Source organism: Leuresthes tenuis, unplaced genomic scaffold (assembly GCF_036924035.1).
Source record: "Leuresthes tenuis unplaced genomic scaffold, fLeuTen1.0.hap1 SCAF_2, whole genome shotgun sequence".
NCBI classification, from domain to species: Eukaryota; Metazoa; Chordata; class Actinopteri; order Atheriniformes; family Atherinopsidae; genus Leuresthes; species Leuresthes tenuis.
This window is the reverse complement of record NW_027325356.1, coordinates 15,870,715-15,896,227: the sequence shown is the minus strand read 5'-3', so window position 1 is coordinate 15,896,227 and position 25,513 is coordinate 15,870,715. Positions and strand designations below refer to the sequence as shown.

The window sequence follows — 25,513 nt, the reverse complement described above, 5'->3', positions numbered from 1 at the left end:
ATTTCCTGCTGTCAGTCTATATGTTTGCTTATTCTTTCACTCTGCTAAAGAATGTAAATATGTTGAAGGAGAGTTCTCATGGCCTGCCGTCAATCATCTGCCATCATGAGATCCTTTTAAAGCCCAACAGGGCTTGACTCTGTTTTGTGCTTAAAGCAGCAGAGCATGTTTCCAACAAGATGAAATTATCTGCCAAAAAATGAAAAGTTTTGTGTAAACAGTTCTACATCTCAGCACAGTCCCTTCACTGTAATGAGAATGGGTTGCTATGTAACGTCTCAGAAATAAAATGATCATTTAGAAATAAAAAAATTCAGACACAGCCTCTTAATGTCTCCTTTTCCTTACCTCCTCTTCACCCTCTTTCCCTTTCACTTAAATCTCTCAGCATCTCATATTTCCTTTCAATTACAATTTTATGATCACCTCTCCGCTCAGCTCATCTCCGTTCCTGATTTAAACCAAGGGTGATTTATCATTGTGATCTTCCATTCTCGCTGAGACACCATTACTGTCAAAGTCACAATGGAGACACACAAGCTTATTTTACAGTTCCCAAAGCAGGCACTAACAAATACAGAATACATAATGATATCATGGTAAGAAGTACTTTCACATACACACACACCTGCAGACAGCATTTGGACAGTGATAGTCTGCACATGTACAACTAGTGACACAACCTTTTCATACAAAAGCTGATAAATAAACTGATAAATTTATCTAAATGCAAATACAATAAACACAACAGGCAACTGACATTTGTCCTCATTTATTTCATGCTGGCTACCAGCAATGTAATCAAAGTTCCCCTAAAGAAAAAAAAAACCCAGGGCGCTTGTTTTCAAGGAAAACTCAGTCACAGTCACAAATGTATGTTACAGGCTGCGACATGAAGTTATTCATATGCTCGTAATATTCTTTCAGATTCAAACGGATTCCCTGTAATTGTCCTAAAAAGATGGGCTACAATACATAAAGACCTGGGAGTAATTCATTTTTGACCAGCAGGACAAGAAAACTAAACAATTCCCGTGACTGTTCAAAGTAATTTACAACAACAACTCGGTAACTAATTCATGTCAAGGCCTGAAAAAAATATATAAAGACACGGGGGTTAGATAGAGGAGAATGGGTGAAAATTAAGCAGAGAAAGTGTGAGAAAAACAGGAGAAATAACAAAGCAGGATGAAAAAAAGGGACATGAATAAGTAGAGTGTGTGAAAGAGAGTGTATGAGTGAAAGAGTGAAGGGGTGCAGGGGGTGTGTGACACAGTCCCATGAGGTCTAATTATCACTGTATGAATTATTATATCTGTAGAAGACTTTCATACACACAAATTAACACACACACACACCTCTGGATCTCCCCTGGAGTCTCAGCTCTCCTGCTTTCCCACTATACACCTCTAGACCACTCTTCACCTTAGGGCGATTTTTCCTCCTCTTTTCTCTACCCTCTCCCTCTTTTCCTGTCTCCTCCTAAAACATTTCCCTTTATCTTAATATTCCATTTCAGTCACTTCTGCAGTTTACATCACCCTTCGATTACATGCGCCTTGATGTCAAGCCTTCATCCAACTGCAAAAGATCCTTAACTTCCTTACTGTTAAGAGGTGATCATTAATTCCAAAAGTCTTACGCTGATTGTTGGTGTAGAATAAGTTTCACAGCTTATCTTGATAGTTTCGGCTGCCGCAAGCTAAACAGACACATGTGATCTCATAGTTGAGAAAAAAAACGGGGTACCTTGGCCGCTTTTTCATGCTAGTTTGGGCTATCAAAGTTATTATTTTGCTTGATTTTACTTAATTTTTTTCCTAACAACAATACTTCAAGATATATAAAACAGAATTAATCATGTTACCATGAGTATAATGGTCTGCTGTGGACTACAACTACTATCTATTTGGCCCACAAATATCCATAAAGCTGCATTAAGGGCAAATTATGTCATTGGTAAGATTCAGTTGGTTCAGTACATTGACACACATCTTTGTGGTTATTCACCACTGTCATCATTTTTCCCCGAGCCCTTTATCCTAATGCTCACCATTACAGCTAAATGCTTACACTGAACCTGATCTTAACCTAATTCAACCACTTATGATAAAGGTAAGTTTTGGGGTTCACTATTTGGTACCCATAAAACCTCTATAAGTATAGTAAGCCCTGAGTTTGTTCCAACCTCATTTCAAAATGTAGTCAAACTCTACCCAGGACCCCAGAAATAATGTTCTACCTCAGTGGGCATGATATTTTGTGTACATGCATTCTAATATTCTGATATCATCCAGATTAAGGTTCATAAACTGTTGGTTGTTTTGAACCTAAATACCATATATGTGTATCATGTCCATTTGTTAGATCTGACAGAGATATGGCTCTAAAAGGACTATAATCTTTAACACAGCTGATGGCTGAAGGTTTTTGAATGCCTTATTTGGCTTTCACATCACACAGTGTCTTTAGGCCTATTCATATAAACCTTTTAAGCCGAGACTGATGCGTTTTGTTGTGCATCGGTGTCATGTATGAAAGTACAAAGACAGCATGGGGGTTTAAAGTTGATTGACTGTTGATACACCTCTGAGCTAGTAAGAGAGGTAACAGAGGGTAAACAGGTTATGTATGTAAGGGCATCACAGAACTCACTGCTCTAATCACCAATGCTATCGTCAGTCAGCTGTTTCCATGACACTGGCGTGATGTGTGAAAGCACACACCAATGTAGGACTGAGTCTCCTCTGTTTAACATGTGTGAGTTACTGAAGAGGAGCAGAGGAACGGTTGGATAAGTCCAACCGATATGTTATGACTGCTGCGCTATGCCCGTTCACCTGTGTAAGTCCTTCAGTGTTCCCATGAGTCATCTGTAGCCACACCTCAAAGTCTGCAGCAAACTACAGAGTGAAACAAGATATACTGTCTTTAAAGAATATTTCAACAATTTTTGTTTTGGAATGAAGATTTGATAACCAGGCTACTCAGGAAGAAGAGCAGTCATAGCCAGTCAGCAGGTTGGTGGTTCGACTCCTTGCTTCCCCAGACCTCATGTTCCCCCACACCAAGACACTGTACCCGAAGTTGCCTCTGATACGTCCATTAGTGTATGAATATGTGTGACAGTGAACAAAAAGCACTGTGTAGCCTGTAACACTGTATAGACTGAGTGTGTGGGAATGGGTGTATGTACCTTTCGTGTAAAAGCACTTTGAGTGGTCAGCTACACTAGAAATGTGTTATATAAGTACAGTCCAGTTACCATTTACATAATCACTAAAGGAGAACAGGCTTTTCCCCCGAAATTGTTGTTTACCATGAAGTCTCTTTCTAACTTCACCCAGGTTGAGGATGGGCAGTGAACATTGCAGAGGATAAATGCTGCTGACAAATTAAAGAGTTGCTACCAGTCCAACTCATATCAAGAGGAATGTTCATCTGCATGTTGGTAACCTGCTTATCATTTGGTCATATCAACCTAGAAAAACAGAATTCACATCTTCTGTTTCCATGGTAACAATTACAATGACTTTCAATGACCTTGTGGTAAAAAGTAACTTAACGTGAACACAAGGCACAAACACACTTATAGCTATATGTCTCTTACCTGATAGGGATAGAGTGTAACCCCTCCATTAGTTCGGCTCAGGTGCTGATGTGCCTGCAGAGCAGCTGTACTCAGGACTGCTCCACTACCATTATTACTGCTGTTACTACCGTTGTTGCTGGGGCTGTTTACTCCAGTCACTGCTTGCTGTTGGGAACCAGCTGCTTTTGTTGAACTGGAGGACCCACTCCGTCTGTCCACACCAGCTCCCAGGCCCAGGGAGCTGGGCTTAGTCCCCAGTTTGTGCCCTCCTCCTTGAGGTTGTTGGTTTGTGGGAGCACAGCTGGATGTTTGCCCCACTGATGGACTCCCGTGGCTGGAGCTGGGTGGTCCGTGGCTTGGACTTGGTGTCGGGGTCTGGCTGGGGTTCGGAGAAGGTGACTGGGATGAAGAGTGAGGAGGGTATGAAGCAGCAGCAGAAGAGGAGGAAGGAAGAAACGGAGGGGGCCATTCTCGTGACACAGGACCTCCTGGTGGTCCGTGAGATCCATATCGTCCAATTGGAACTGGTGGGGAAGAGGTGGGAGACAAATCCCACTGGTCGAGAGTGAGGACCATGCGTACAGCTTCTTGTTTGAGTTGAGTGAGGTGTGTGGCGCAGACATCGCAGCGACTGTCACGCTCGTTCCATGCCCGCCAAGAACTGTTGGGCACCTGAAGCTTATCGTGAAGAAGGAGTGAGAAAGAAGGATCCTGCAAGGAAAGACAGAGAAGCAATAAGCAGGTATATAGACTTTTGACTACTGGGATGATCGCAAGCATAATAATGTAAATGCATCATGTATGTATGTAAAGAAGAAACAAAAAAAACAACAAATGACAACCGTGTTTAAACAGTCTGTCTATGAATACTAAAAGGGCCAAGAAACACTGAAATTTTCCTTGGAGTAAGATGTATAGCCAGGCAAATATAAACCAACTGCAAAAAATATACACAAAGAAGTACACACACAAGCATACTGTGTCCCGAGGGTCTAAAGCGTAGAAGTGTGACAGACGCTCGCTGCTTGGGGAGTCGTCTAATACAGACTGACCTTCTGCTCTCTCTTTTCTGCTTCCTTCCTTTTCTTTTTATTTCAAAATTTTCAGCATGACATTGTGTGTGCTGAGAAAATAATGTAACTGTGCACCTTTAAATAATCTGTAAAGCATTATGGCTCAGGAAAGACTAAAAACAAAAAAGCAATTACTCTCCACTTCATGCAGAAAATATGTTAAACTGATTGACTGTTAGTTTCCTGTATTGAATAAAAATCACATTTATAACTAAAATGTAACAGCAATCACTTTTCACTTAATATAAGAGGTTAATCATTTGACAATCAATTTCCAACATTGAGAAATGACTACATTTATTTCCCATAAAAAGCCAATAAAAAGATTTGATTAGGAGGGGATGGCTAAGTGAAGGTCACACAGAACATTTCTTGGTCCTTAAATCTTAAAAAGAAGCTCAAAAGCATAATAAAAGTATCACGTTAAACTGCACTGCAGTTGCAATTCTTAGATGTAATGACTTTCAAGTTGATGAATCAATTAAGAGTACCATTGCATGTTTATAGAACTCATATGTTACAAATAAAAGGAATATCTTGACAAAATCGTAACAACGATAGAATCATGTTGTATCCACACAATCTGAAATAACATATCAGTAAATGTCATATTTTCATATGAAAGTTATGAATTATATTTTTATGGGATATCCATGTCATATGCTGTACTCTCTACTCATAGATTTGTAAACTTCATACGTCACAGATTAATGTTGGCTCAGTTTACTGGGCCTTGTTACCTTGGCCATGTTAAAAAGTACCTAATACCAGGTACCGCTGACAATGGAGAAACAATAGATTAACAGACAGAGTACCTGCAAAAGGATGTAATGAATGGCAGTCTGTAAAGTGGATCAGTTTTCAAAATTCAAAATCAAATGAATTTACTGTTCTGGTTAGTAAACCCAAAGATGAAGTTATTTATGTTCCTCCTCATACACTTTAATCTGAAATAGAAATTATATCTTAAATAGCAGGAAAAAAAGTATGTAACATCAGGTGTTGAAGAGAGAAATACAAAATATAGTAATAAGACATAAATCGGTTTTTCTATTTTCATCTCATGTAGGCCCTTCTGTTCATGCTTGTTTGGATATTTTTTTCATATGTGAATGTGCGAGTAATTATAGTATGCTTCCTTGTGGGCAGAGATTTTTGTCCAATTTGTTTGCACAGTTATCACTGCCAGCATGCTTGTATATTTGTACATGTACAAATGTGTGTGGAGTGTACAGTATATATGTTTTCCACATTAATTGGAACCACTTGCGCAGAGCTAAGCCTCTCTAAATCTCCTGCTATGATCCTCTGGTCTAAATATCACAGTTAACAAGCAAAAGAAATACACATACACCCCTGATACAGATCTGTGTCTAAACCTCTTTTGGTTTAGTTAGAAATATTTCTGTTGACATTTGCCACAAAGCTTTAAGGACTTTTGACAAAGGTTTTCAGTAAAAAAATCTGGTTTCACTGAGGCCTGTCTAAAGAGATTGTAAAGTAGCTGCTGTTAACTTACTTTCAGCTAAAGTGTAGGGAGCATAGATTTAAGGAGCATATAAATTCCACAAAACATCTGTGGAAGGTGGAGTGAACTCACTTGATAACTATTTGATATTCTCCTGCTTTCAGCCTGCCCACCTCTCTAATAAAACTTGTTTGCTAGCATGTGTCCGTCTCTGCACAATACAAACTTAGTATATGCTTGAATGTAAAAAACATCTCATGCTATTTTAACTTGGGTTACAGAGTGAGGATACTAAAGAATATATTCTACACTAATCTTTGATCTCTTCAAAGATGGAAGCACCTTAAACTCATTCCATTTTACATCTTCTTCTGCTAGAGAGTCTACATTTGCAGCTGTTTGAATAGCCCAAGGAATTTTCCACATAGTGAATTGAAAGAGCAAGAACTTTGTGTGTTAGTTGCTTTGTAAACTGAGTCCTTTATATGAATATCCCTGTAGAACATGCAGTGAACGAATCTGTTTATGCACAGCATTAATCAAACAGATAGGTCGGCACTTCTTATTTACTGAAGTTTAATCAATACATGAGTTATGAAGATACAGAATTTGTGTGTGTGTGTGTGTGTGTGTGTGTGTAAGAATTTCCAATCAATAGTCATGTGATTGACATCTCCTTGCAGATTTAGGACACCAGACATTAAGATAAACACAGAAAAAAATACCCAGAAAGAATTGCATCTGACTTATCAAGATACAACTCAATTGAGTCAGAGTCAGTTTATCCCTCCAGCTATTACCATAAGTTTTTAACGTTAACTGGTTGTGTCTTCAAGTCCAAACTGACAAAATAGCTTACATGGTAAGTTTTCCCTCCCAGTATATTGGATGTCTCTATGAGTGGTCTCTTTCGCAGCTCAGATTCTTATACAGAAGCCTCTAAGCTAAACAGAAACGTAAATGTCACACACAAATAAGCCTTTATCAGTTACTATTGCTCAATCAGTGTATCCTCTGTGCCCTCTTGGGTGGGTGCATTTATGTGGATGTGTGTATATGTGGACACAAAGCAACATTTCATCTAATAGTAAAATACCCCTTCTTAATGTAAGAGCCGCCTGCTCAGCTATATCAACAAACCACAAGATAAACACACACATACATGGCAGGATCTTGACCCTTGGTGGGCATATGTCTGTGTGTTAGGACATAGAGTACCTTGTAACTTGTGCAAACTTTTTCAACTGACAGACTGGCATGAAGGCTGGGGTGAAGCCTGATATAATACTACAACATGTAGACATGAATTTCTCCATGGAGAGCGAACATGGGAATGGGAGATTTTTTATTTTGCAACACAGTTCAATTAGATCATGGCTAGATGATAATGGCTTATGGTCGTATTTTCTTGCGGTCTCCCTTCCTCTTATTTAATCACATCTGTCCTTCTTTTCAAGCTTCACCTCTGAGTTCATCAGTATTCTGTGAGTGACTCAATCAGTCTCAGCAGCACCACATAGTCATTGCACGCGTGTGTATGTGCGTGTGTGTGCGAGCGCACGGCAACGTGTGATTAATTTCCTCCTGCTAGGGTAGACAAACACAACCTCAGCTCACCACAGCAATGATGGAGTGACAGACAGAAAGCAGAGGAATGGAGGCAGCATCCAAGCTAACTGAACAGTGTGTGTTTTTTTTGTCTTGTCGTGTTTGACAGCCCATCTCCCCGAGTCCTTCCTTTGCACTCACATACATGGACACATAAAAAAAACAATGAGGGGCAAACAACAGGAAGTCTTTTTTTTTTAAAATCTCAGTAATAGCATCTGTCAGAGTCCACTCTGCATCTAAATCCCACCACACACACAAACACACACACAAAGACATGGATATACACACACACACTCAGTCTTCCACTTACAGAACATACAGATAAGACATCTTGATCCACCTACATCATCATGCAGCTGACAGAATCACATTGAAAACTGATGAAAAGAAAGAGGATGGCAGATCAAAGCAGAAGGAGAGAAACGGATAGGTAACTGTTCTTTAATGTTTTCAGCGAGAAGGTGTGCCTGTGTGTGTAATCAATACAAGATGAGTGACAAAGCAAAGGAAAACATTTCCTTTAAACCCCCTACACATAACAATTTACTTCCTCTCATTTCTTTCCTCATACATTTCTCCACTATTTCCTCCTGCACATGTTCTGTGATATAGACATGTGGAGGCATTTCTCAGCAGGTCTGGGATCAGTCAGTTCATGCAGAAGAGAGGCAGACTGTCACTTGCACCTGCTCTGATTTCCCTCTCCCTCTTTTTTCCCCTCTCTCTCTCTAACACACGCACACACACACACACATGCAATGCAACACTGCAAACACTAGAAACAGAAAAGAGGCTGACAAAAACTACTATAAATTTCAACAATGTTTGTTGCCCATGATCACAAACAGGGTTCATGATGGAGAATGATAGCATGTGTTTGTGTTTCTGTGTGAGTATGAAAGATTGAGTCTGGTGTCTGTGTAGTACCAAGGTCAATAACACACAGGTTATAAATGACAACACACAGATCAAACACATGGATGGGCACTCATATAGTGGATAAATGTTACACTCACTGAGGTCAAGCACAAGTCCCATCTCACCAAAATACACTCATCTCTGCTTGTAATGCACCTCATGTGTCCACCTCACACATACATACAGAAATTTGAGGGAAATTCCCTCATAAGGACAAATATGATAGGCACAATATTCACAACAGTGGAGTATTTCATAGATAATCTCAGAATTGACGTAATCTGAAGATAATTTCTGACTGTGAGTTTAAGACTGATTCTTAAAAGATACTGAGCATAAAAAAGGCTTAAGTGAGTTCAAAGATTCACATTTGTAACTTATCTGGGTTCATAAGTCTTTAAATGACTTAAATGAACTGAACCTAGAAAATAACCCCCCACCCACCAAAATGCGAGCACGAATGAGGCTTTAGCTAAACTCTGAGCTTGGTTGGGCATTTCCTCTCAGTTAAAGGAGGTGTTGCTTTGTGTCTAGCAAATAATTCTGCACACTTTTCACTGATAATCGCCCTAACATTGTTCATAAAGCTCATTTGGAGTTCACCACAGATGTTTGGCAATTTTTGATACACACGTCCGAAACTTGCAATATCTCTATGTTACCAGCGGGAAACTTACTTATCAAGTCTAGACTTTCCTTGGAGATATGATCATTTCTACATCAAAGTAAGCTTACAAAGTAATTAGAAAGAGGTGGTTTTAGATATAAATCACACTTAACATCAAAATGGATTTACATTAAAAGTAAGGTCCCTGGAAATTAGTGATCTTCCACTGAGGGCTCCAAACACCATTCAATGTTAATTAAAATGATTCAGAGTCCGAGGGGGGAGATGTGTCCAGCATGCTGTGCTGAATTTATTTTTTGCTTTATCATGTGTAAACATTTATTTGAGAACAGGAACTAATGGTAAACATACAAAAACAATATGCGACCTGAAATAATTACCTTAAAAAGAATGACTAAACCATGACCAAAGTACTTGTCTACGATGTTTTGACAATGCTGTGATAGAAAGTAGCAAGTCAAGGTGAGTAGAGGAAGGGGTAACCCTGAAGTGATGCAGAGAATCCATCATGACTAACACAATACAATTATAAGCAGCATTGCCAGCCAGGTCTATTCTACACTAACTAAGTAAACAATAAATTAGCTTATTGTTTTTGAAACCCTGCGAGTGTGTTAGAGTTAGATTGTTCTCTAATAGCATGTTAGTGAGACTTGAGACTTTGAGGTAAACAACCCCCTCTCCACAATTCTCCATGTCTTTGTTTCCCCTCTGTGACAAATAACTTGAGGAACCTAATAGGTTCCCCTCTCTGTTTCTCATTTAATACCTGCACCCTCCCCCCTTCTCTCTCTGTGTCTCCTTTAATCACATTTTTAATTGGTCATTCCTTTAAATGATCCAATAATGGGTGTTGGAGTTAGATTGGTTTAGACATAACTGTAGCCTATAATGCGTGCGCACACACACAGATTTGCACATGGGCACGGCCATTTTTGTATGCATTTAGATAAACAGACACATTTATGTCTGTAGGCATGTGCACACAAACTCCCCTATGATGTTGAAATGTAGTATTAATAACGAAGCAAAATGCATTAGAATGGTTGTGTTGCTATAGTAATGCAGAAATGAATCTGCATAAATACTTGCTAATGGAGGGTGTTTATTCTTTATCATTGAGATATCAAGTCTTGTCATGTGCACACACTTTATGACCCCCCCACCTACCCCCTAAACCAAAATTGATCTCACAATGAAGATCTTTCTACCACCTTCTTCTCTCTCAATTTTCAAATCAATATTCATTATCAATCAGCTTGGCTCAGCGGGTACTCGGTTTGAAGGCGCTTCCACAAAACTGCACTAGTAAATAATCGATCAAAATGCATCTCGAGGGAATATTGACGGATATGAAGTATATTTCTCTGTTTATATGTGTGACTACCTCATGTACTTCAAAGCCAGCCCTTTAATCTATCCCTGAATTGGGAGGACTAGCTAGCTGCAGTGAGTGTAAGGGACGGTTTGCTCAAAGAGGACGAGGCGGTGGCTTCACATGCTTTGATGTGTTACTCATCGTACAGAAGTTAGTCTCCTTTGAAAAGTTAGCTCTTTGAAAAGATTATGGACAAGCGATTCTCATGAGACCATGTTGATGACGTACATAAACACAGCTGCTGTTTGGAGATCGACAGCCATAATTACGTGGCTGTCTGCACATTGCCATTAATTAGCTTCCAGTTTCAGAGCTCATTGGGCATTTTCGCACAAAATATGGGAAACACTTGCTGATAGAAACATCAGATCAATCACACATATCTCTCTCCCTGGTGTTTTCATGGAAACATGTTTTGTATCATTTTTCAGTTTTGATTCATCCATATGTGTGTCTTTGGCTGCTTGAATTTGATTATACACCTTATATAAACTTTATGTGGTAAAGTCAGCCTTCTCATTTACAGCCTGAGCAACGCATCTTGTCCTAGCTTATGCAGAGTTAGTGTACAGAAGAGCCCCAGCTGGTGTAAATGAGCAAGCTGTGTGGAAGAACCCCTGTTTTTCATTAGGGTTCTGTGTCCAGTGCTATAAATAAAAAGTTGTTTAAATAATTGGCCCCCTTTTTATGTGAAAATTTGTTAGCTGGTGCCTGTTTTTAAATTAGCTGGCGATCCAAGGTGGTGCCTGATTGTAAATGAACTGTATATAAACTGGGCTGCTTGTTTTTAAATTACTGCCCCGTCTAAGACAGAGCTGCATTGTAAATGAGGCATGTGCTACAAAGCTAGACTATATGTGAAAGTAATCTACCGTGCTTCAGTGTGTTTGTTGGCTGTCTCCATCCAAATATAGATCAGGAACTATTTGCTAACTAATTATTTTTAATGTTTTCAAAGGAATACTTGTAGACAGTCCTACAACTCTATATTCTGCTCACAGTGGCAAAAAGAGGGAAAAACAGGCCTCTCATAATATCTACAAAAGAGAGGAATGAAATGGTCTAAATCACATAGAGTGATGGAGTAAATAATGTTTTAACTCCTTGGATGAAGGGTATAAAAGTAATGGAATGACCACTGCTATCATTCTCTGAGATCAAAATGTCAGACTGTCAGTTAGAAATGTCAAATTTTGTGTGTATGTGTGTGTCAGAATGAATCCTAAGGAACTGTAGAGCAAAATTACTTTCACCCTTTTCTGTGCTATACCTCCACAGTTGAACACACTCTTGTCGGTGTTGGAGGATTTAAATCCAGGAAGTTGGTGTTCTTCAGAAGCACACAGAAAATCCTCTACCTGCACTATTCTGTCTCCATCCTCTTTAGAAATGGAGTAACACCTCTTCTTGACTTGCTGTAAAATAATCCCCCGTTGTAAACAAAATAAAGTGATTTTCAACTGTTAATCCACCATTTTTTCATCCCTCACCTACTCCTTATTTATCCTTTCCCCAATCCCCCCAAGCTTTCATCTTCCACTCGTTTCTGTCCTCTTTCCTCTGACTCTTTCCTTCTCTTTCACTCCGACAGTGATGAATTGCATGTTGGGTTGGGTAATCCATCTTGCCATATCCCACACCTGAACACACATTCTCCTACACCCTCTCACTCCTCCTCTTTTCCTTCTTTTCCCCATCCTTCCATTCTCTCCTCCAATATCCTCCCATTCCAAGGTTAGTGAGGCTCACTGGGGAACAGCTGAAGGTAACTATCTGCCTGATCACTTCTGGTTGTACATGTGTGCACACACAGGTGAAGAGTGTGAACAGAAACAGTATTTGATCACACACACATGCACAAAAACAAAATGTAGAAACTCAGTGATCCAGGGCATATCAGAGTGCCTCCTCTCTTATGATGAGACAAGAACAATACAGAGTTTTTGATCATGAATGAGCACAAATAATAAAGAAAAAAAAAATCTAAGTGATTTGCACCTGCATCTGCCAACTTTCTTTCCCAAGAACTCCACGTTATTATTAAACTATCACTACTAATCTGCAGTTGGAAAAATTGCGGAAACTAGGGGTATGGCCTTTTGGTTAGGACTTGGACTTAACCATAATGGTTCGTAATGGTCATATAGATTAAGTTCCCTTGGTCTAATTCCTCTTTTCTTTCCATATTTCTCTTTTCAACAAAATTAATTTATTAAAAGAACAAAAAGGCCAAAATAAATTATCATTAGCATGACTACAAGTCCATGAATGGTTTAGCAGCTGTGAGTTTTTTATGAAGCACAGTGGTGCTTCAAGCTAAATGCCTGAATCATTATTAAGGGTAAATTAAAGAAACACTTAATCCCAACACTAAGGAGATGAACAGACATTTTGCTGACCTGGATTAGACTCGCTTGCTTCCCTCTAAATACACGAAAGTTATTATGTGTGATCACATTTATCCTGTTTTGACACATTTCTGTCATGCTAAGACTTTTTTTTCCCCAGAATTTTAATGCCTATTTACACAAGAGTCACTGAATGTTTTGATGAATAGGAAACTAATGTGAATCATATTTCAAGGCCTTTGCTGTAACAGATCTTAACTCAATTATACACCAATGGGAGATTTAGGGTGAACGGCCTGCACAGCATTCTCCACCAAATCATCATAACATCATATGAGGAATATCTTTTGGGATAATAATTCTTCCCTCCGGTCAATGTTTAACTTTAATATATTATCCGACAGTATGTTCTTTTTTTTAGTGATCACCATCTAGTTTGTGTGCTGGCATGCAAACTTTGGTGAATTATCACTGACTATGAACTGCATCTTCAGATGAAGAGATGAAGGATTTTCAAGCTAAGGGGTCATCAGAGTGCTCTCTTAGCTTGAAAGTTTCTTGTGTCACATCCTTTCAGTAGTTTTCACATTAATTTTACACTGTAATTAGTCAGCTGTGCAGTGATGAGAAAATAGCAAATAATTTCACACATTTCTAGCCCTTACTCAACTATTCTTAGCTCTTTGTTGCCAACATTACAAAGAACATCTTCCTGGAGAGACTGTGGAATATATATTTTTTAAGTATATATGAACTATATCCTATTTTTTTTCCTGAGCTGGGTGTTGTTGGTCAAACAAGTTTCACAAACTAGTTATGAGAGGTTTGGGATAAACACATTGCAGATCATAAATGTACCTAAATATATCTATGAAAATTTATCGTGTCATTGTTGAGATGTTTTGTCTGGTCAGCCTTGTCAGCATATATAGGCTCAAGATGTTTTCTTTTGAGACGACCATATTTGGGCAAGAGAAGTGAAATAGACACTTCAGGTTTCAAGTATTGGACAAAATGAACTAGATTTGAAGCTCATCTATCTTTTTTACAGTCTGTGATCCGGGTGTTCACCAACACTTTGGATTTAAATAGATAACACATTTGTATGTTGCTTCAAAACTATACTGAAATGCTTGAAAAGCAGAAAAAGCTGAACAATCAGAATCATTTTAAAATGCATAAGTACAAATGGAAAACAGCTATTTTTCCATTTATTTGAAAAACAACCATGTTGCAGTAAACGTGTGCATTAACCTCTTACCTCCATCGATCTTATGCAAAGAAGTTTTATGTGTTTAAATGTAAACCTTAAAAATCCTCAGGGAATATTTCAATCACCCCTCAAACTTCTAAAACTGAAACTCTTTTTAAACCATCCAGAATCCATGAATCTAACTAAACATACTTGCATTTTTCAAGGCTTCATAGTCACACAGTAGCACTCATTCATGAAGGGAAACTTTGTAAAAGAAGGCACAGTGCTCCACTGTTGGCCAATGAGGTCCTCAAAGGAAGCAGCTGAGGTTAAAGAGCCTTGCTCAAGAGCACAGTTGTTCTTGAGAGTGGAGAGAGTTCATCCAGGTTCAACCTGCATTAAAAGTGACAACCATTTCAACCACAGGGCTGCATTATCTCCAACCACTTGACTGCTGCTGTCTGGGACGATAAGATCAATCAGATATCACACTTACATTGTCAAATACTAAATAGGAAACTGAGCATGACGGAATCTGTCTTAAGAGATATATCTGATATATATGCAGGTAAACATTAAAGCAGGAAAAATCTACTTTAGAGTGGTTCCCTCTCTGACAAATTATGGAGCCTGGTGTACAGTCAGTGGGAGATAGCAGTAAACAACAACGGCCATTTCAAACCATCTAAATCGAGCCCCGCAGGCTCCATCTGCTCAAAGTAATTGGAAAGTTTAACGACTAGAGGCTATCCTCTGAGTCTGATTGAGGCACACAGTGGGAACAAACAGCCAATTTAATCCTGGCTCTCTTTTACAAACACACACACTCGTCCCCTCCCTCTTACCACCTTTGTGCAGCCTATATGAATTATTGCCTCCCCTATACTTTAAACCTCCATTTTGACTAGATCCTTTTCCATCTTTCTCTTTCTTCCTTTCTCTCCTTTTCGTACTTCCTCTCCGTCTTTTTTACAAGTTGGACAGTGAAATGATAAAGGGATAGAGGGGATGCTGCTGGGCTGAGATGGATGAAAAGTATTGGAGTAAGTGGATGATCTTTATGTCTTCTAAGTGTGAGGTGAGGGAGTGACAAATGGAGGGGGAAAAAAAAAAGAGTACTTCAGATTAATTTGTTTGTTTTGGGAACCAGCAGCATCAGACTGTAGACCCATTAAAATAATAAGAGTCTTCTCAAAAAAAAGAAAAAACTAAAGTACCTGCCCTGAAATCTGCTCTGGAGCCAGACTAGTAATGCCTGCTTAAATGTCATCCTTGCTCTCGTTTTACCCCCTACCCGTTACAATGCGCTGACACAATAGTCTCACAGTCCTCCTTGAAATACACAACTGCACACAGACACAGCTCTACTCTTACCCTATCTTTAGCATTAGTCAGTTAACCAATATAGTTAAGCTTGGAATGCTCACACGCAGACACACTAATTTTGCAGGGCAGCAGTGCAGTGTACGGAACAGGAATGCCATTACAGTACTTGTAAAACATGAACCACTGACAAAGCAAGGCCCTGGCTACAGTTTTGACCCTAAAAGGAAAGCACATCTATATACAAAATCCCTGCACCTTTGTGCAGATAACCACAACACATCTTCTCACACTCCTCTTCAATTTCAAAGTTTCAGCATCAAATGTGCTTTATAGTATATAACATAGTGGTCAGTTGTTATTTAACAGTTGGAGAAGTGGAAGTGGCAAAAGTCCTTTTGGGAATCACTTGAAATTTTCTTTGCTAAAGTTTGGAAGTTAAAATACAAAATCAGATTCTTTCAAATGAAAACCCAGTTTCCATTTTTAGTACTTTAGCTGTCATATTTGTCAGGCCCAGAGATGTCAATGAGTCATCGCTGACAGCTCCCAAGGCACAGCACAGCAGCAAGTTAGGGAGCTCATGTTCTGTAAATAACTCGCTATACATTACAAACACTTCACTGCAGCAGAACTGCAGGAAGCTGTGCAGTTTCAAAGTGTAAATACTCTAATCATGGATATAAATATAATGGCAGAATTTGGATATGAATTTCTTTTTTTTTGTTGGGCACAATAGCTCTACAACAGAAATAAATAAATAAACAAATAAAATAATCATTTAAAAATCATAATATATATATATATATAATAATTATAATAATAATAATAGAAAAAGACACAAGTTTTTCACGCAGAAGCTTAAGTTTGTGAAATTTCTGGGAAAAAACCCTACATGCCCAACAAACTGCTGACAGTTGGATGAATGTTCCTTAGCTGAGAACACTTTTAACCGGACACTTTTGCTAGCTGTCAACAAGCTTCTGATTGAATTCTGACTAGATATCTGACCTCACTTTTTGTCAGACTTTGTAGAGTTAGATTTAACTGGATGGTTTCCTGTAATGGACCTGACTTTTGTGTATAGTCCACATATTTCTGATGGGACAGTTAAATCCAAAAGTTTGAAGTTAGCCAGCTTTGATGTGTGTTTTGTTACTGTTGGAAAACAGAGCTGTGATCAAATACCAGCTATCAGGCTGATCAGTTGAGGTCATACTCAACCAGCCAGTTCCACGAGCACATAAGCAGCCACAGCATGATGTTACCACCACCATGATTGACATTGTTCCTGGTATTGAATATCTCACCTCTACTTCCCCAAACACACCTCTGGTCATTCTGAACTAAAAACTTTGGGTCAAACATGATGTAGAACTCCCTTGACTGTAGTCAAGCTCACAGTAGCAGTAGACAGTGAAAACTTCCAGCTCATTGTAAACCTCGCCTTGGCGGTTCATTTGAACCAGTTTTCTCTACAGTTTGGGTGTTCATCCGGCCCCTCAATTATCTATTATTCATTTCAGTTGTTTGAGCTGAGTTGATCTTAGAATCTACATTAGTTTAGAAATGTCTCCAGGAGACATTCCAGAATTGTGTAAATCTACAATTGTTCATCTCAGATCTGCACTGATCTCCTTGAACTTCCCATTGTACTGTGTGTTGTTCAGTGCTGTCAAACTCTTCATGTTGGGACAGAAAAGCTATCAGCCTAAGTCAGTCAAGATCACCAGCAGGAAGCCAAGAGGCCAGTTAAGATGCTTTCAGTCTCATCAAATTAATGTTTTGAGAAGGTGTATTTACATTCTTGAGTTAACATGTATAGTTCTTTAGTAAATACTTTAAAAAAAAAAAAACAGTAAATCAAAACTTATGCAGTTTTCTGTAAAGATATCTGCCCCAGAAAAAGTGCAGTTCAAAGAAATGATAGAAAACCCCAAAATAACCATAATGAATTTCAACAATGAGTGTGTATAATAACTTCCACCTGAAATGTACGTCTTATTAGTAACATAGAAACTGATCCATTTTTAGTTTGCTGCTTAAAAGCAAAACAAATGCGCTCATCATGCAGAACACATCAGTAAAACCAAAGAAGCAGAAGATTTTTACTCATATTTCCAGCTATGGGGATGTCACCTAACATCTCCTAAGAGATCAATTCAATTCTAGCTGTACAGCCAATATTTTTTGGCACACATACAATGACACACCAATGTGCACACAGCCATTTGTATCTTTATGTAACCATGTAGTCATAATCCTAAAAAGGAAGGAAAAAAACAGGCAGAGACAAACTTGGAAATATTAAAATACTTTTCCCTGAAATAAAGTTAAGTACATACATACACACATCCACCCTGTAGCTGACACCTCAGCCTGTCATGAGACTTTCCAAGAAGGAGATGCTGAAGATAGATGTGCTATGTATGACTATGTGATAGCCTGGGATGGATTGTGTGTGTGTGTGTGTGTGTGTGTGTGTGTATGCGTGTGTGTGTGTGTGTGTGTGTGCATGTGTGAATGTGCATGCTTCTGTCTGATATATCAGTTTATGACAGCGGGCTGACTAAAGTTAGAAGTGTGTTTAGCAGGTTTTCAAATAAACTGTCAAGCGAGCGGGACTTAGCGGTGTCACAAAGTGCCGGAGTTGGCACCTGCTGCTACTGAAATATTTTCACATTTCACCATAGCTCCAGATGATGTAACCAACTTTAAAAAGTCTGAGAAAAATAACATTTGTACAGGAACAGGAACTTAACTGTAATTGTTCAAAAGTTAGCTCAAGCCTGTTGGAGCTGGGAGGGGTCGATAAAACCTTGATGACCAAAACAAAGTTGACAAAGCGTGAAAAATCATAAAGAGCAAGGAAGCACTGGTGAAAAACAGTGATAACAGGAGCCAACAACAGTCTTCTTAATCTTAGTTTCACTCAGAGCAGATGTTTGTCCATTAAACTTCTTTTTTACAGCAGAGCAAAACAAATGGACCAACACAAGGTTTGAAAAAGATCATGGTCAGAGCTAAAATACGTTCTTTCTACAATGCCAATGTCATGTTAATAGACAATATTTTGACACTTCATATACAGCTATTTAATTGTCTACTTAATTTAATATCACACACCAAACCAAGAAGAAGAAGAAGAAGACAACTTAAAAAATTAGTACTAAAAAGTACATTGTTAAAAAAAAAGAAAGGAGAATAATTTTCATTTAGAATTAACTTGTGACTGAGGTTCAAGTGTCCAAATAGTGATGGCATCTGTTGTACAAACACTTTACACCTCCATCTGCATGTGTGCTATTGTTGCAGTTTCCTAATTAATGCATTTTGCCAAACTCATCCTCTCCTCTCTGTTGAAACTGGCAAAGCTTTTTTCAGTTTCCCTGCCTTCTGGCTTATTGGCTGAGAGAGTTAGTCTAATTAAGTGTGTCCGCCCGAGGTCAGTGACATAAATGATAATGATAGCACTATTACACAAATTTTGCTCCCCCTACCTACCGGTCCAGTTTCTCAATTTGTTATTCTTCCTCCCTCTACTTCTCCTAAAAATATTAAATTTTTGTCCCTTTAAAGAGCCTAATACTGCAAAAGCAGTGTGTGCGAGTCGCTTTATTGTGTGGACACATTTAGGTTAAAACCAATTCAGGGACATCTCTCTATTGGGAGGACATTTTGGCCATTGCACGTCACTTTAAGAGGTTGTCTGAAGTTCAGATTTAGTTGGATTTATGGTTGAGATCAGGCAGTTGAGACAGTGAAGGTAAGGAAACATGTTGTCAACTGTAGGCATCAATTACAAGGACAGATTCTCTGTTAGTGTGCTCTGCCGCAAGCATCTCATCTCTGCATGGCAACACATGTAAGCATGCAAATATGACCATGAGACACTCGAGAGAAAACAAGCAAGTGAATGTGAGGAAATAAGAAGATAGAAAAAAGTTCAATTAGCTGCGCGGAATCCTGGTTCAGACCCTTTTTGTATCTGTAACCTTGGTCCATATGGGATCTTTAAAGAAAAAATATTTTTGGAATTTTAAAACCTACGCACTATTTTCTCTGGAGGCTGAAATACTGCATTTCACAACTTTGGTATCAGCCCTGTACCACATTACTTTGCTTTATAGTTGCTTGAGATTTTGTGGGCTTTTAGTGGCATCTTTGTGGCTTCTTCAACATGAAAACAAATTTGTGTGTATGGCTGTACATTTGCTCACACTGTTATAGTGGTGTTACATCCCACAACTGTAGGAGGACTCAAAGGGAATTCTTTTTTTACCAAATTCTCTAGCGTTGCTTTAATAATGTGCATATGTTAGTATTGTGATTTGATGACAGTTGACAAAAAACACAATATTATTGACTGTAGGTTTGTTTTTGAGAGTGATTATTTTGCCAAAGACATAAATACTCAATATATATTATTTTCTATTGATATTGTGATAATATCATTGTGCTGAATGCCTTTGGCTACGAATATTGAAAATCTGATGATGTGAACACCCTAATGCCTACTGTACATAGTTAAACTGCTTAATTGTAGTATTTCTACACTGGTGTTTTCTTATAAATGCCTCTAATAAACCGATTAAACTGAGGCTAAGCTTAGATCTTGAGATGGGACGTATGTGTTGGCTTGGGTTATATCAACTTAAGCCTGGTAAGAAGCTCTTCAGTTCAGCCTGGATCAGCGTGCTTCTCCCTGCACACACATATCCATCAATCCTCACTGTCTAGCTGTTGTTGATGAGGCCACCTCTTTATATGGTAATGTCTTTCACACCTGAAAGGCATCAGGAGGGCATGATCGTTCACTCTCTCTGTCATACACACACACTTCCTCTCTTCCTCTTGCAGATACACACACATGCACAAGCTATATAGCAAAAGCTAAACACTAACATGAGCTATTATTCGCATGAATGCCATATATTTCACTCTCTTTTTACTTCTCAAACACACACACACACACACCTATGAGAAGCCCATTAACACTGATGGAGATATGTATGCAGCTCACATCTGTTACATGCCGCTGCCGTGGCAACACCAGCTGCCGTGGTTACCAGAGGCCTAGTTTTGTAGTGTTATGGGATTTGGTTATTACAGGATAGTTAGCTACTTTTCTGCAGTTACATATCCCTTTGAGGAGGTGTAGCAGAGCGATGCTATTCCACCATTTAATCTGATAAGTACACAAATTATAGACTAATTACTGGTTGTAGGTGACAATTATCTAGTGTTTTATCTGAACTGATTATATCTACAAGCATACAGCTCATCAGTCCCACTTGATTTTGTGGACTGAAGGACATCTGATCTCTAAAACCCCCCTTTTTCTATTCCAGGATATGACTACAAGGGACATAACTCACTTTTTATATTTCTCCCATTATAGATGGTACCAAATACTTAAATACAACCTTGGACACAGTCCATGCAGTCTAAGCTGATACTGTAAGATGACACACACAAACAAAGCTACAGGCCTCTATGTGGTGAGAGAGAATTGTTATGGTTTCTCCATATGTAAAATACATTGAGATGACGTAGTAGTGTGGCACTCTACAAATAAAAAGTTAACTGGATTTAATTAGATTGAATTACTAATAAAAGAACACTGATACGTTTGTAGTCAAAGCAAGTCATAAGCTTCAAGAGAGCACACACAAGTGGTTTTGATTAAGTTTTGTGTCTGTCAAAGCAATTTCATATGGATGATTATCAGCTAATCCCACCTATGCTGAGGGGCTACTATCTGCGATGGAATATAAAGTGTAGAAAAGTACCGGGTACCAAAAGTGAGTAGAGTCATGTCCAGTCATATCATGCAATGACAAAGAAGCAGAGCTCGAGTTCACCTGATGGTCAGATAAACTTCTCATCATTTTTTGATTATGTTGGGAATTAAAAGGATTTGACTGGCAGCCTGAAGGTCAAGTCTTTCAGATCTGCTGCATACGACGGAGGGGATATGGGTGTTTTCACTGCATATCTGATGGTTTGTCCGTCTTTATGTACTGGGAATATCAACGATTCTGCAAAGTCTGACAATTACATGTGAATACAAGATGTGCCTAATCGCTGTTGCTGTCAGTTCTTTTAAGATTTTCTTTAAGCAGCTGATAGGATTTTAAAAAAAGAAACTAATAAGACAAAATGTATTGTGACAGTGCCAACAAATGCTAATTTTGCTTATTAACAGTTTAATCTCCAGGACAATTGGCAAACTCCAAAAGCTAATGTGTGTAGCCAACTTTGACAAAACCAATGATTACGCTTTTGAGAAAAATGCTGTCCTTGAACTATATTAAACATGCACCAGTAATTTTTCTTTTTCTTATAAATTTTACGAATGAGATTCTGCTCTTAATAGATATTTGTACAATTTATTATTACTTTGTAAAGTGATGGTGGACTAAAGATGTTGTTTGTGAATTAAGCCAAACTCTCTGAGTGTATTTATGTGTGTTACATGTGTTTTTAGATGTGTTTATAACTCAAAAGTCGTAAACTTATGTAATTAGGACAACAACTGAAAACAGAGTTCTGATATATCTACACGTAAAATGATCACACAGAGGAAGTTGGAGGCAACGGCATGTCTTTAATTTCTTTCTCTGAAAGAGTGCACAGCCTCCATCTGGATAACAAGCAACAAGAGCAACACTTCATGCATGCAAAGAGCACACCCACGGGTGTGCTGTAGCTCGCTACCTGCTGTCATTAGTTGTGTTTCCATCAAGTGGTGAAGCAAATTTAAAGCAAACTTTTGATATTTTGATATTTTGTTTTACAGACATTTGCATCAGGCTTGTTTAAGTGAGGGTGCATTGTGTTGTCACCAAGTGGCGGTATAGGCTACACTGTGCATAGCAGCAAGTCACAAACAACACCAGCCATAATGGAAATGTATCAGAGAAAAATGGAGAGAGGCCTGATTATATTGTGTTTATTCTTTGATGTCCACAAATACAAGCCGTGTTTATTTTGTAGAAGTAGTAACAGCTTATTGTGAAACTGAACAGTGATCAGAGTAACATGCTTATTAAATCAGAACTGATTCCCAAAGAGCATTTCCATTTCACCTGATGTGCCAGAATTCTCTTGTAAATATCTTTTAAAAACATTTCAAGTGAGCTCTTTGTGTGTGTGTGTGTGTGTGTGTGTGTGTGTGTGTGTACAATTAAGCCTGTAAATAAGTTTCATACATGCACTCCAGTCCTTGAATTTTCTTGACTCCCACTGGAGGGGCTGCATATGAGAATGCAAATATTAGCATCACAAGCAACAGATTTTTGTGGAATTTATCCAACCAGCTCCTTTATGCAAAGTCAGAAAATGAGCCCATGTTTGAATAAAGGAGGTGATACTCCTGAGAATTCATAGAAAGCAATTGTCAGTGCTGATAACAGTTGCTGCTTCTTATTCTTTTCTCCTGGCCCTTAGGTCTTATTTTACAGAGGGTATCGCAGATATATGCATGTGGTATAGATAAACACAAAAACAGTCAATACGTTTGAGGGTACGTAGGGAGCCTCATCCACCAGTTTCACATTGTTGTGAAAAACAACTGATTTTCTGTTTCTGACTTCTTGTATCATTTTGCTATCTGTATGCTTTTTTCAAGTGGCACTCCAATTTGTAAAACACAACTCGTATAGAGAATCTTTTGCTCTCTTGTTTATATGTGAACAGGCAACTCCAGACAAGTTCACGTTCAATTCCCCAAACTTCCTCTGGTGTTCATTTGTGAAAATGGCTAGAAAGTGACCCCCCACACTGCACTGTAAAAGTTAGATGGAGAACATTTCTGAATATTTACTTTGTTTGTATATATTGTTTCTATTGAGGCTGCTAATTTGCACATTGCACATATTGTATTCAGTTACTTATGTTATTTTATGTTAGCTTTATTTTATTTCTATTTTATTTTATGTAGTACTTTCCCTCTTGTACCATAACTGTTGCACAGCAATTTCCCTCATGATAAACAAAGCTTCTTGAATCTTGAATCTTGAAATATTTAGCTGACACTACAAACTTTGGTTAAAAGGCCTCTGACAAAGACCGAGATAAGGCCAGGGTCAACTGAAAAATGGAGAGACTTGCGACCTGCTACAGAGACATCGGTTTCAGTTCTGTTTGAAATGATCTGAAATATTGGTCTTGCAATGTAAGGTGATTTTGAATGTTGCAGACAGCACATTTAAAAAGGAAGTAGCAGTAAACATAATTTAGAGTCATATTTGTTCAACTGTTAGCATGACTTTGTATACATGTCTTGATGCAAGGACAAACAGGAATAAAGTGCTATTATTCAACTGTCTATAGCAGCAATACAAAATATCTCAGGCAACTAAGCTGAACAAGTCCATAGAAATCTGTAGGGTTCCAGAGTCACTGCACTTGAATAATCCCAGCATTAGGAACATGCACTTAAGTTGAAGATTTATGTGAGGAAGAAGCTCTTGACAGCTGTTTAATGTTCAGTCACTTGCAGGCAGACACATCAATGGGTCTGCTGATATAATTGCTTTAAGTGTATGTATGATATTTATATCCAGTAGAAAACTTGAAATGGCATGTTCAAATGGACAAAAACAGATGAAAGCGGTCTCTCTAAATCTCACATTGCGAGTTAGAGTTCCTCACAAGTGAATATTCTCACCAATATGTCCTTATTTGGCTTTATTTTTATATCTGATGTGGAATTGTATATGTTTTACTTTCTAAACATGAACGGTTTTTACTTTCAGCTGATCTGAAACAGACTCTGCTGGTGACTAAAACGCACACACACACACACACACACACACACGCACCCACACATACACACATAGAGTGACCCAGTTTCTTGGGCTGAACTGGACCAACCAAAAACAGATCATCCTCCATCCAATTATGATCTGGGAGTGGATATAAGGGACGCATATACAGCCACACACAGCCACACACAACAGCAGAGTAGAGACGGAGGCCTTAAGTGAATGCAGCTGTATATCCAGATGTGCTTTTGAGTTGTGTGGTTGTCCGTGCATTTTCTGTGCATGTCTAAACCTGAAAACATACTCTGCTCCTTGTAATCCTTCAACATTCACACAAAAGTGCCCCCAGCAAAATGACCTGCCTGTCTCATCCCCCCCACCCCCCCCCCATCCAGCTGACTGAAAAACAATAGAAAAGCCTTGAAAAGGATTTTAGTTTATTTTAGGGGCACCACTTGCGATGTAAATAACTGTATAACAATCTTCCTCACTGTCTGTTGTCATTTACTACTGAAGTCATTCTTCATCTCCTCAATATAGTCTTAATCTGTAAACCATCACGTGTCCTTCGAGCCATCAGCAGCTACTTGATAATTGAATGAATCAATAAAGTTACTTCAATATGATTTACAGAAAAATACAAAAACAAAAGTTTTGTTTGCTTTAAGTAACAACTTATACAATGTACAAGTGAATGCCTTCTGCAATAATATCATGACATTTGAGCATAATGACAAACTGCTATTGATGCTTGCTAGCTTGTGTGTGCATTAACACCTGCACACACACACACACACACACACGCACACACACTGAACTGCAGACATGCAAACAGAAAAATATTCAAAAGATAAGAGCTGTGAAGGTCATAATTATCATAATATTACCAGCCCCGCATGAGAATGTGTGTGTGGAAATGTTTTTCTCATTTGCGCTTATGCAACTTCACTGAAGGGACTCTATGCGTTTGTTTTGGGGACAAAAAGCAAGTCACACGAGCATAAGTTTTTAAATTTCAATGTGAACACTTTTAATCAGGGTTAAAATTAGGGAAGCAGTAGTTATAAGTAATAAGTCCTTTGAGGCAGGAGCACCTTGATTCTGTGTGTGTGCTGCCAGGAAGGGTGCGTGCTGCTAGCATGTCTCAAGTATGACCTGTCGTGTATTCATATTCATGAGGCCAACAAAGGTGTGTGTGTGTATATGTA

At 38.6% G+C, this 25,513-nt stretch overlaps 1 protein-coding gene across 1 annotated transcript in view; it reads right to left on the bottom strand.

Moving 5' to 3' along the window:
• Positions 1 to 25,513, bottom strand: part of kif26ba (kinesin family member 26Ba) — an 83,799-nt gene that overhangs the window by 53,168 nt on the left and 5,118 nt on the right. Inside the window, exon 3 of the mRNA XM_072380338.1 lies at positions 3,611 to 4,303. Coding sequence (XP_072236439.1) covers positions 3,611 to 4,303 — 693 coding nt within the window. The remainder of the gene's footprint in view (positions 1 to 3,610; positions 4,304 to 25,513) is intronic.